The 12,889-nt window shown below is 42.9% G+C and overlaps 1 protein-coding gene across 1 annotated transcript in view; it reads right to left on the reverse strand.

The window, feature by feature from the left end:
- LOC120999043 (SPHK1 interactor, AKAP domain containing) overlaps nt 1-12,889 on the reverse strand; it is a 268,238-nt gene that overhangs the window by 77,502 nt on the left and 177,847 nt on the right. Inside the window, exons 4-5 of the mRNA XM_040429919.1 lie at nt 8,487-8,537; nt 7,635-7,769 (exon numbers count right to left, since the gene is read on the reverse strand). Of these exons, the coding sequence (XP_040285853.1) occupies nt 7,635-7,769; nt 8,487-8,537 (186 nt within the window). The remainder of the gene's footprint in view (nt 1-7,634; nt 7,770-8,486; nt 8,538-12,889) is intronic.

The raw sequence follows: 12,889 nt of genomic DNA on the forward strand, positions 1-12,889 counted from the left end.
GTTTTGATGTTGGTGTGCTATGCCTCTTTTTCTCCACACATAGTGTTGTGTGTTTCTTCCAAACAACTCAACTTTGGTTTAATCTGTCCACAGAATATTTTGCCAGTACTGCTGTGGAACATCCAAGTGCTCTTGTGCAAACTGTAAACGTGCAGCAATGTTTTTTTTGGACAGCAATGGTTTCCTCTGTGGAATCCTCCCATGAAATCCATTCTTGTTTAGTGTTTTACATATTGTAGATTCGCTAACAGGGATGTTAGCATATGCCAGAGACTTTTGCTGACACTCTAGGATTCTTCTTCACCTCATTGAGCAGTCTGCGCTGTGCTCTTGCAGTCATCTTTACAGGACGGCCACTTCTAGGGAGAGTAGCAGCAGTGCTGAACTTTCTCCATTTATAGACGATTTGTCTTACCATGGACTGATGAACAGCAAGGCTTTTGGAGATACTTTTATAGCCCTTTCCAGCTTTATGCAAGTCAACAATTCTTAATCTTAGGTCTTCTGAGAGCGAGGCATCATTCACATCAGGCAATGCTTCTTGTGAAAAGCAAACCCAGAACTGGTGTGTGTTTTTTTTATAGGGCAGGGCAGCTGTAACCAACACCTCCAATCTCATTTCATTGATTGGACTCCAGTTGGCTGACACCTCACTCCAATTAGATCTTGGAGATGTCATTAGTCTAGGGGCTCACATACTTTTTCCACCTGCACTGTGAATGTTTACATGGTGTGTTCAATAAAAACATGGTAACATTTAATTCTTTGTGTGTTATTAGTTTAAGCAGACTGTGATTGTCTATTGTTGTGACTTAGATGAAGATCAGATCACATTTTATGACCAATTTGTGCAGAAATCCATATCATTCCAAAGGGTTCACATGCTTTTTCTTGCAACTGTAAATGCTAAAAAACCAAGGTTAGAGCAGGTAAATCCCCTAAATAATGGTAATGGAGATGGTCACTGAGGATCAGGAAAAGACAGAACTTCTAAATGGGTATTTTAGCTCTGTATATACAAAAGAAAATAGATATGGTGAAAGCAAACTTAAATAAGATGAATATGAGCAAGGCTCCAGGTAAATGTGAACAAGATTCCAGTTCAGGATTGATTACACCATCTCAGTTCAGTCATTGCTGTGCCCTTGTTCATAATTTTTTGAGATTCTCGAGTGACTGGTATAGTGCCAAGGGACTGGCGAACGGCAATTGTGGTGTCCATATTTAAAAAGGGCTCTAGGTCTTCCTCAAGAAATTATAGACCAGTAAACTTAACTTCTGTTGTGGGAAAAATGTTTGAAGGACTCTTAAGAGACTATATACAGGATTATCTGACTATTAATAATATCATAAGTGATAACTAGCATGGGCTTACCAAGGACAGAAGTTGTCAGACTAACCTGATTTGTTTTTATGAGGATGTGAGTAGAAGCCTGGACAGAGGGGTGGCTGTGGATGTAGTGTTTCTGGCTTTTGCAAGGACATTTGATACTCTCCGTCATAGATGTTTAATAGGTAAAATAAAGTCTATAGGCCTGGAAAGTATAGTTTGTAATTGGATTGAAAACTGACTGAAGGGCCGTGTCTCCGCCAAATTATTCCCTATTTCAGCTGCACAGCTAGATTCATTTAGTTAAGAAGTAAGGGGCATATCTCTTCTAAGGAAGCTTGCTGGCACTGTACTGCTGTTTCCCTTACTTCCTACTATGTTTGTTTTCAGGTTCGGAGTTCAGAGAACAGATAGGGAGGGATAAATCACACAGACACACAGGAGGCTCTGCCTGTATTTATCAGCATTGAGGACACAATTACTCCTGACCAAATCTACACCTCTGCTTAAAACTTGCAGCAGATGAAAGACACGTTTTGCTTACTTCCCTTTGAAATTAGAATACATCCAGCAGTGCCATCAGCCTAGAACTGGCAGAAATCAGTGGGACCCAGGTGCATCCATCTATTGTTCGGAAAATCTGGCCAGAAGTAGTCTTCATGGAAGAATTGCAGCCAAAGATCCATACCGTCAATGTGGACACAAGGGCAAGCGAGTCAACTATGCATGAAAACATAGGGACTGGGGTACAGAAAAAAGGCAGAAGGTGCTCTGGACTGATGAGTCAAAATTTGAAATATTAGGCTGTAACAGATGACAGTTTGTTTAACGAAAGGCTTCACTGTGTCTGCAGACCACAGTGAAGCATGGTGGAGGTTCCTTGCAAGTTTTGGGCTGTATTTCAGCAAATGGAGTTAGAGATTTGGTCAGGATTAATGGTGTCCTAAATGCTGAGAAATGCAGACAGATACTTAGCCATCATGTACTACCATCAGTGAGGCATTTGAATAGCTCCAAATTTATTCTGCAGCAAGACAATGATCCCAAATATACAGCCAATGTCATTAAGAACTATCTTTACTCTAAAAAAGAAAAAGGTATCCTGGAAGTTATGATATGGTCCCCACAGAGCCCTTATCTCAACATCATCAACACTGTCTGGGATTACATGAAGAGACAGTAGGATTCAAGCAAGCCTACATCCACAGAAGACCTGTGGTCAGTTCTCCAAGATGTTTGAAACAATCTCCCTGCCGAGTTCCTTCAAAAACTATATGCAAGTGTACCTAGAGGAACTGATGCTATTCTAAAAGCAAAGTGTGGTCACACCAAATATTGATTTGCTTTTGATTTCTCTTTTGTTCATTCACTTTGCATTTTGTTAACTGATAGAAACAAACTATTAACACTTCTATTTTTGAAGGCACTCTTTGCAGCTTTTTCTACACCCGCCTAAAACTTTTGCACAGTATTGTATTTACACATACAGAGATAATTACATGCAATTTACATAAATAGAGGGAAATATTTGTTAGATCTGAAAAGAAGTGCTTCAGTTTTATGGTAAATTTTTCGGAATTATCCCTTGTGGTGTAAGGGTAATTGTCCTACTATCAGGATATGAATACAGTGCTGTAAAGGTAGGTGCAGGACATACCATGTTGGTGTATAGCGGGAGCTAGTTAGGGAATTCACTTTTGTTTGATGTGATGACTCACTGTGGGATGTGTAAGTGGGCTGTAATGGTCTGTTTCTGGCATTAAAATTATATAAATAATGTTGGTAATGATGGGAAATTGCAGAGCTTAAAAAATAGATTCCGCTGGAATGGAACAGGAGAAATTATTGGATTTAACTGATATGTTTGTGACAGATAAAAATATACGCGTGGAAATTATTACAGATACTGTACTAGTGCTGCACAGTATAGGTATAATGAGACGTGTTAACTCTTTCCTCTCCTTGGCGACACACTGAAAAATGTATCTATGGCTCCTTTCACACTGTATATCCCCTATATGTTTGGGAAATAATTTTTTAATGTATGAAATAGAGCAGCAGAGTGCCAAATGTTATACAGAGTTATCCAGTACAAAAATGGTAAACATTTTTTAACACGGTGTGACACAGTGAGAGGTTTGGTCTGGGAAAACAGGTATTTTCCTCCCAGCGTGTGGTGCTGGGCTGATTTACAGCCAGTTGAGGTCAAATACTGGTTTTTGGCAGCACCTGGTTGCCCTTAAATAGGCAGCTGGGCTCAGAAGCCAGGTCTCTGTGTTGGATCTAGGAGCCTTGTGTCTGGATGAAGGCTTGCTACCTGTTTGGTGTGAAAACAGGTTGGTGCTGCTATCAGCAAGGACTCTTTGAGGCAGAATTGCTGCATGGTGTGAATTACCACCAACACCGCAAGGTGACTTTTTGTTTGAATATGACTGTTTTGTCACTTGCCTAAAGTGTGAATAAAACGCTGAACTGTTTGATCCAAAGAACTTGTTGTTGCCTATATCCTGCATCCGCTAATCCTGTCTACCAGAGCGAGTCCCCACAATTGGTGGAGGATGCGTGCAAGTGCAGTGAGGCTGGCGTGAAGGCCGAAATATTTTTGTTTTTCCGAGCACAGTTGTATGTCTTACATCAAACCAGCGAGATTACAACTCTCGACAAGTTGGCACCTGTCTTGAAAGCCCTTGCGGAGGCTAACTTGCAACAGCAGGAGGCTAATAAGGAGCAACAGGAAACCAACCAGCTGCTATTGCAACATGTGATGGCTTTACAAGCGGCAGGAGCATCCCAGAGCGTCCACGATGCCCAAAAAGCGGTTTGTGTGGCGATCCCTAAGATGACCCCCTCGGACGATGTCGAGACCTATCTAGCGGTGTTCAAAAAGGTGGCCGTGAGGGAGAAACTACCCCAAGATCAGTGGGCTGAGGTCGTCGCTCTGTTCCTGGCATCCGGACCCCAGCAGGTGTTTTTCGACTTACCAGATGATCAAGCCGCCGATAACACGATAGTAAAGGGCGAGATTCTGGCAAGACTGGGGGTGAATGTGCTGGTCCGGGCCCAGCGGGTGCATCAGTGGGATTTTAACCCGGCTGAACCTGCGAGACCTCAGTATTATGATCTGTTACACCGGTTGCAAAAATGGCTGCAGCCTGACGTGCTGAGATCCACTGCTATGCTGGACCGTCTGTTGGCTGATGTATTCTGGAGAGCTTTGCCGTACCCTCTCCAGCACTGGATCGGCCAGGTGTCTCCTGGTAATGCCCTTGAGATGGTCGACCTGGTGGAGCGCTATGAGGCTACCAGGAATCTACAGGGGGGTTATTTTGGGAGGGGGCAGTCAAACCCCAGAAATCTCCACCCCAGACCCGGCGACTGGTGCCAGAAAAACCCACCCGGGATAAACCCCCTACAGACCTAGCTCCGATAGTCTGCTGGCGGTGTCAGGAGCCTGGCCACATAAAGGCCGACTGTCCCCATCAGGGCAAACGCATGGATACTAACTATGGTTACCGCCACTCCTTGTATGCCAGGAAACTGTATGCAACAGATACCCCAGAGACGATAGACAATAGCCACCTCTGCCAGATGGAAGTGGGAGACACTCTGGCGGTAGCTCTGGTGGACTCAGGGAGTCTGGTGTCCCTGGTAAGAGCTTCCCTGGTGCAGCCCGACGAGTATACTGACCGAAAAGTTGGGGTCGTGTGCATCCATGGAGACTTAAAGGACTATCCCACCGCCCTGGTATCTCTGTCCACGGTCGCCGGCAGGTGGACCCACGAGGTGGCCGTCACCACCAATTTACATTATGAACTCATAATAGGAAGAGTCTTCCCGGCTTCCCGGCACTGTGGCCTGCTATGAGAGTGACTGATACCCATGAGACAGGGGCAACCCTAACAGAGTGGACCGGCTCAGGGGGGAGACCAGAACCCTGGGAACCTGAGACCAAAGGGCCAGCATTAGGGGTGACCGCCACTTCGGTGGAAGAGGGGGAGACAACCCCGCTAAGTGTGATGGTGGGAGACATGGAGGACTTGCCGCCGAGTCCTGAATTGGCAGACCTCAATGTCTCTACGGGGATAATTTTAGTACCGCCCAACATCGGGACCCAACCCTATCCCGTGCCTGGGAAAATGTGTTGATAGTAGATGGTGAACCACAACAACCTGGGGCAGAGTCATTGTTTCCCCTTTTGTGGTTCATCAAGATATGTTGTATTGGGTAAACCAACTACGGGGTGAACCTATTGAACAGTTGGTGGTCCCCAAGGCTTATTTCAAGCTCATGTTCGATCTAGCCCACCAACATGTTCTCGGGGGGTCACCTGGGGCTGCAGAAAACTCAGGATCGTATTCTACAGCGGTTTAACTGGCCCAGCATATTCTTGCCCAACCTGCTAGATAACTAGCCCCCAGTCACATTTCCGTAGTCCCCTAGTGCCTCTCTCGATTATCAAAGTACCATTTGACCGAATAGCTATGGACCTCATAAGCCCAGTAACGAAGTCCGCCAGAGGGCATCAACACATCTTAGTCATTCTAAACGACGCCACTCGGTGCCCGGAGGCGGTGCCACTCGGCCAAACTCATAGCTAAGGAGTTAATGGAGATGTTTTCCCGAGTAGGACTACCTAAAGAACTTGTTATTGCCTCTATACTGCATCCGCTAATCCTGTCTACCAGAGTGAGTCCCCACAATGGGCACCTATGAGGATAGATACCACTCAGGCGGATCCGTTAAATGTATATGTCCAAGGAGATCCTCATGGAAACCTTGGATGGGCACTGGAGAACACAGCGTGAAAAGATCCAGATCCTTCCATGTCTAGAAAGGATGCTTAAGTAGATTTTTCATCTATGGTTTCTTTATGGTCTAAGGGGCGAGCGGAAGAGCGGCTGTTCCTCATTTATAAAATACTAGCAGAAAGACCCGGCTTCGCATGGGTATATTTCATCTATTTCATTTTATGTTTCCGTGTGTCGTAAAAAGATATCTACAGTTTCCCCATAACAGTGACCTCTACAGTATCTGCCCCTTTAATATTGACTTCCACAGTGACCACCCCTTTAACAGTGACCACCCCTTTAACAGTGACCTTCATAGTGGCTGCCCCTTTAACAGTGACCTTCACAGTGCCTGTCCATTTAAGAGTGACTTCCACAGTGCAGGCCCCTTTAACAGAAACCTCCACAGTGACCGCTCCTTTAACACTGACTTTCACAGTGACCGCCCCTTTAACACTGACTTTCACAGTGAACGCCCCTTAAATAATGACTTTCACAATGACTGCCCATTTAACAGTGACTTTCACAGTGACTGCCCCTTTAACAGTGACTTTCACAGTGACCGCCCCTTTAACAGTGACTTTCACAGTGACCGCCCCTTTAACACTGACTTTCACAGTGAACGCCCCTTAAATAATGACTTTCACAATGACTGCCCATTTAACAGTGACTTTCACAGTGACTGCCCCTTTAACAGTGACTTTCACAGTGACCGCCCCTTTAACAGTGACTTTCACAGTGACCGCCCCTTTAACAGTGACTTTCACAGGGACCTCCCCTTTAACAGTGACTTTCACAGTGGCTGCCCCTTTAACAGTGACTTTCACAGTGGCTGCCCCTTTAACAGTGACCGCCCCTTTTAACAGTGACTTTCACAATCACTGCCCCTTTAACAGTGGCTTTTACAGTGACTGCCCCTTTAACAGTAACCACCCCTTTAACAGTGACTTTCACAGTGACCGCCCCTTTAACAGAGACTTTCACAGTGCCCGCCCCTTTAACAAGGACCTTCATAGAGCCCACCTCTTTAATAACAGTGACTTTCACAGTGCCCGCTCATTTAATAACAGTGACCTCCACAGTGCCCGCCCCTTTAATAACAGTGACCTCCACAGTGCCCGCCCCTTTAAAAACAGTGATCTTCACAGTGCCTGCCCCTTCAAGCAGTAAAGAAAAATGGCTGGGTTGTTATGGAAACCTGGAGTAAAACTGTGTTTATGGGAGTTGGGATTTGAAGAGAAAGACTTACAGGCTTGTATTGGCTAATGTGGGTCACTTTTTTAGAATATCTCAGGAACGGTACGTCCTAGAGGTCTAAAACCTTCCCAGACACCTGATGTACCTTTGTGCCAAATTTGGTGAAGATCGGTCCAGTCGTTTGGTCGTGCATAAAGAACGTCCAGACAGACAGACGTTTAGTCAGACAGACAGATAGAAACTCATTTTTATATATATAAGAGATACATTAAATGGTTCAGTAGATTAAGACTTCTAAGGTAGATGACGGTTATACCTACTTGTTGGTTTTCGAAAATCTGCTCACATTTCCTGTTAGACAATCCACTCAGCAGTAGAATCTCATTCTCTGCCAGCTCTTGTGACCTCATGGAGTTTATCAGCCTCTGTAGATCTGGAGAAACTTCACCCAACTTCTAAAACACAAAGCAGTTGTGGTTTAGGTACATAAAAAGAGAACATGTCTACTAATTATTGTGCATTATATATAACAATCAGCCATTACATTAAAGGGAGTCTGTTAGCACTAAGTCGGCTATGATAGCAAGACAAACACATCTTTTGTGGAGCTTTTATTATCAGGAGTGGTGTGAATATGAAGTTGTATTCTGTCAGATTATGCTCCTTAAAGTTTCCAGGAGGCGGAGCTTCACTGTGAAGTACTCTCTGCACTAAGATGCTTCCCAGTTTCTCCCCTCTGCTCTGAGTGACAGCTGTAGCATCCAACCAGGAGAACAATACAACTGTCCCTCAGAGGAGAGGGGAGGGGTGTAATAAAGATCAATGCAGAGAACATTTCACAGTGCTCTCTGCATTCAGCTGCTTGAGGGAGGCAGTGTATGTGGAAGGGATTATCTATTTGGTGTTCTCTCAATCCCTGTGTCTCCGGGCAGAATACAGTGTATACTTTTTTCCTGGGGTGTTGGGCTTGTTAATGTGGGTTAATGACAGTTGATAATTAATTAGTAGTCATCTTCTCACCACATAATAACAATATTTATCTAGACATTGCTTTAGAAGGCTTTCTCTCAGACTGTACATGCTGCTATAATAGGGAGTGTAGGCCAGCAAAGGCCTACAGTATGTTTTAAGTTTATTACTGTACTGCAGAGTTTGTGGAGTCTATGACTTACTTTCCGTGAAGCTTCATGTTGTGAATCATCTTTCAGGTTTACAAAACAAATCTAGAAAAAAAACAAGGTTTAATTAATATTTAATATTAGAATCACTATTCATAGCTAACATTTCATTAATATATTTATTAATACTTCAGTGCAACAACCAAATTGGTCTACGTTCAGGAATTATCTTCAGTGCATTCAGAAAGTCTTCAGACTAGAGAAGAGCAAACCTTTCAGAGTTTGCTTTGTTTCAAGTTCACCAAATAAAATAAAAAAAATTGGTTACGAATCAATTCAGAAAAAGAATTGCCCTTTATCAGAGAAAAGCAGATAGAAACAGCTTTTATAGTTGCAAGGCCTTGGGGGGGAACCTCTAGGTGGGTACTATTTCTATTATGGAGACCAGTTAATATATGAAAATTTGCATATCCTAGTTCTACCGGCATCAGATAGCTTTAAGAAAGCTAATTTAAATCTCTCTCTCCCTCTCGCTCTTATTTGGAATCGTATTCCAAACTTTTGCCAAATATGGTAGGCATTCTATATAATGCCTTCATTTTTGACATTGCCTGTAATCTATGTATCTATCTTTCTAGTATTTAACTCAAGACAGAACTGTTATACTTAAAAGGGTTATCCCATGACTAATGTAAAAATAAAAATCTGATATCATATAGTACATGACAATCTTTTTCTAACAAAGCTAGAACCAGACCTGTACCTCAGATGGATCCATTCATTGCTCTTCTAGATCTATATAAAGCTGACAGTTCAAGGGAAGTGTCTTTTCTGCTGTGGCTAAGGGGGCATGTCCATTTTGCTGCAGCTCTCTCCCTATAACAACACAGGAGTCAGCTGAAGGATGAAACTGAGCATGTGTGGCCATCTCATTGAGCCGGACAAAGAAATAAGAAAAATAAAACAAACAGCAGGTGGCGCTATACAGATACATTTTATTGAATAACTCAGTGGCTATGCTAAAGTTTAATTACATGCAATTACAAAAGTATTCATATCCAGGTCTTGGTTTGAAAACTGTAGAATATTTTTTGTGGGACAACCTCTTTAACCTCCTCCCGACCGCCTAACGCAGGGATGCGTCCTGCGGGCGGTCGGTTTGTTCCTCTTGGACACATCGGCGCGTCATCTCGCGAGATGCGAGATTTCCTGTGAACGCGCGCACACAGGAGTGCGTGTTCACAGGATCGGAAGGTAAACGAGCTGATCTACAGCCTGCCAGTGGCGATCATTCGCTGGCAGGCTGTAGATGCGATTTTTTTTTAACCCCTGAAAGGTATATCAGACGCTGTTTTGTTAACTGCTACCTGGTCCTCTGGTGGTCCCTTTTGCTTGGATCGACCACCAGAGGACACAGTCAGCTCTGTAAAGTAGCACCAATCACCACACTACACTACACCGCCCCTGTCACTTATTAATCCCTTATTAACCCCTGATCACCCCATATAGACTCCCTGATCACCCCCCTGTCATTGATCACCCCCCTGTAAGGCTCCATTCAGACGTCCGTATGTGTTTTGCAGATCCGCGGATCCGCAAAACACGGACACCACGGATCCACAAAACACGGACACCGGCAATGTGCTTTCCGCATTTTGAGGATCTGCTCATTGCCAGAACTATATAGAAAATGCCTTTTCTTGTCCTCAATTGCAGACAAGAATAAGACATGTTCTATAGGCTCTACAAAAAACGCAGTGTTCACCCGATCAGGCCTGATCTTGTGCGCACACTTGCGTTCAGTCCGCCCCACCGCAGTGACAGAATTTTTTTTTTATGATCACTGCAAAAACACCGTAAAATCGCTGCGAGCTATAAAGATCACTTTTGAGGGACATGGCGAGTTCATAGAAGATTTTTATTTTTTTGGCACAAGTTAGCGGAAATTTTTTATTTTTTTTTGTATTTTTGTTTTTTCTTACAAAGTCTCATATTCCACTAACTTGTGACAAAAAATAAAATCTCACATGAACTCACCATACCCCTCACGGAATCCAAATGCGTAAACATTTTTAGACATTTATATTCCAGACTTCTTCTCACGCTTTAGGTCCCCTAAAATGCCAGGGCAGTATAAATACCCCACATGTGACCCCATTTTGGAAAGAAGACACCCCAAGGTATTTCGTGAGGGGCATGGCGAGTTCATGTAAAATTTTATTTTTTGTCACAAGTTAGTGGAACTCGCCATGCCCCTCACGGAATACCTTGGGTGTCTTCTTTCCAAAATGGGGTCCTAAAGTGTGAGAAGTAGTCTGGAATCCAAATGCCTAAAAATGCCCTCCTAAAAGATACTTATTGGAATTTGGGCCCCTTTGCACACCTAGGCTGCAAAAGTGTCACACATGTGGTATCGCCGTACTCAGGAGAAGTAGGGCTGGGTGAGAGAAATATCTCTGTAAAATGACTTTGTATAAAAAAATGGGAAAAGTTGTCTTTTACAGAGATATTTTTTCTCCCCCAGCATGTGTATATGTAAAAATACACCCCAAAACACATTGCCCTACTTCTCCCGAGTACGGCGATACCACATGTGTGACACTTTTTTCAGCCTAGGTGCGCAAAGGGGCCCAAATTCCAATGAGAATCTTTACGATTTCACAGGGCATTTTTTACGCATTTGGATTCCAAACTACTTCTCACGCTTTAGGTCCCCTAAAAAGCCAGGGCAGTATAAATACCCCACAAGTGACCCCATTTTGGAAAGAAGACACCCCGAGGTATTTCGTGAGTGGCATGGCGAGTTCATGTAAAATTTTATTTTTGTCACAAGTTAGTGGAATATGAGACTTTGTAAGAAAAAAAATAAAAAATAAAAAATCATTTTCCGCTAACTTGTGACAAAAAATAAAAACTTCCATGAACTCACTATGCCCATCAGCAAATACCTTAGGGTGTCTACTTTCCGAAATGGGGTCATTTGTGGGGTGTTTCTACTGTCTAGGCATTGTAGAACCTCAGGAAACATGACAGGTGCTCAGAAAGTCAAAGTGCGTAAATTCACATTTTTGCACCATAGTTTGTAAACGCTATAACTTTTACCCAAACCAATAAATATACATTTATTGCATTTTTTTTTTATCAAAGACATGTAGAACAATAAATTTAGAGAAAAATTTATATAGAAATGTAGTTATATTTGAAACATTTTACAACAGAAAGTGAAAAATGTCATTTTTTTGCAAAAGTTTTGGTGATTTCGATTAATATCAAAAAAAGTAAAAATGTCAGCAGCAATGAAATACCACCAAATGAAAGCTCTATTAGTGAGAAGAAAAGGAGATAAAATTCATTTGGGTGGTAAGTTGTATGACCGAGCAATAAACCGTGAAAGTTGTGTAGTGCAGAATTGTAAAAAGTGGTCTGGTCATTAAGGGGGTTTAAGCTAGGGGAGCTGAGGTGGTTAAAGATGCACCAAATTTTTCAAGTATCGTCCAACATTTTATACATTTGTTACAAACTACTGCAAAAATGACCAAAAAATTCTCTTATGATAAATTTCCTTATTGGCACAAGCAATTTAACTAAATGTTATGTTACATCTGACGTGTTACCTATTGTAGAACAGCATTCTGCAGTTTAGTATGCCTCAGCAGTAGAGACTGAGTTATTTAATCACATACATTAAATCCTTGAGTTTAAAAATATTCTTTGTCTGCCATACATCACACTTTGTATTGTTACATGCTGAAAGCCTGCCTGTGTGTTCCCGTTGTTACCACACTGTATGTTCTTAACCAGTGCATAATTATCTGGAGGGCTTTGTGTTTTGAGCGTGTTTCTAAAAGCGCAGTATGCTGGCTGTTTGTTTAAAGTTTTAAGACTGAACCCCCCACGCAGCACACAGAAATGTGACATACACTAGGCTCAATGCGGCAAGTACCACCAAGCACAGAAATGATTACTGTTAGTGTTAATTTACCGAACTTTGTGAGTTCGGGTACCCGGACCCGAACCCGAACTTTGCAGCAAAAGTTTGGGTTTGAGTTCGGTGTTCAGGCATTTAATAAAGCTTGTTGAAAGGCTGCAGGGCAGCCAATAAACAAGCTTTTAAGCTGTGGGCACTTAGAAGCCACAGGCATAGCTGTGATTGGCCGGAGCATCATGTGACCCAGCCTCTATATAAGCTGGATCACATGTAGCACCGCCCATCAGCTCTGAGTAGTGCAGGGACAGGAAGTAGGCAGCTGAAATGAGGGAAAGTGTTAGGAATCTCATCTGGCTATTTTTTCTGTGGGTGACCTATAGTGATTTTTTTTGTGGGTGCAATACACCAGCTTTGTACCCCTGACACAGAAATATAATATTTAATCTGTCTGTTAGTTCAGGGGATGACATATACCCATTTTTGGTGTGAGGTACACCTGCACTGCATCCGTGACAGGGAAATTAATATA

The sequence above is a fragment of the Bufo bufo genome, chromosome 4 (assembly GCF_905171765.1).
Source record: "Bufo bufo chromosome 4, aBufBuf1.1, whole genome shotgun sequence".
Taxonomy (NCBI): domain Eukaryota; kingdom Metazoa; phylum Chordata; class Amphibia; order Anura; family Bufonidae; genus Bufo; species Bufo bufo.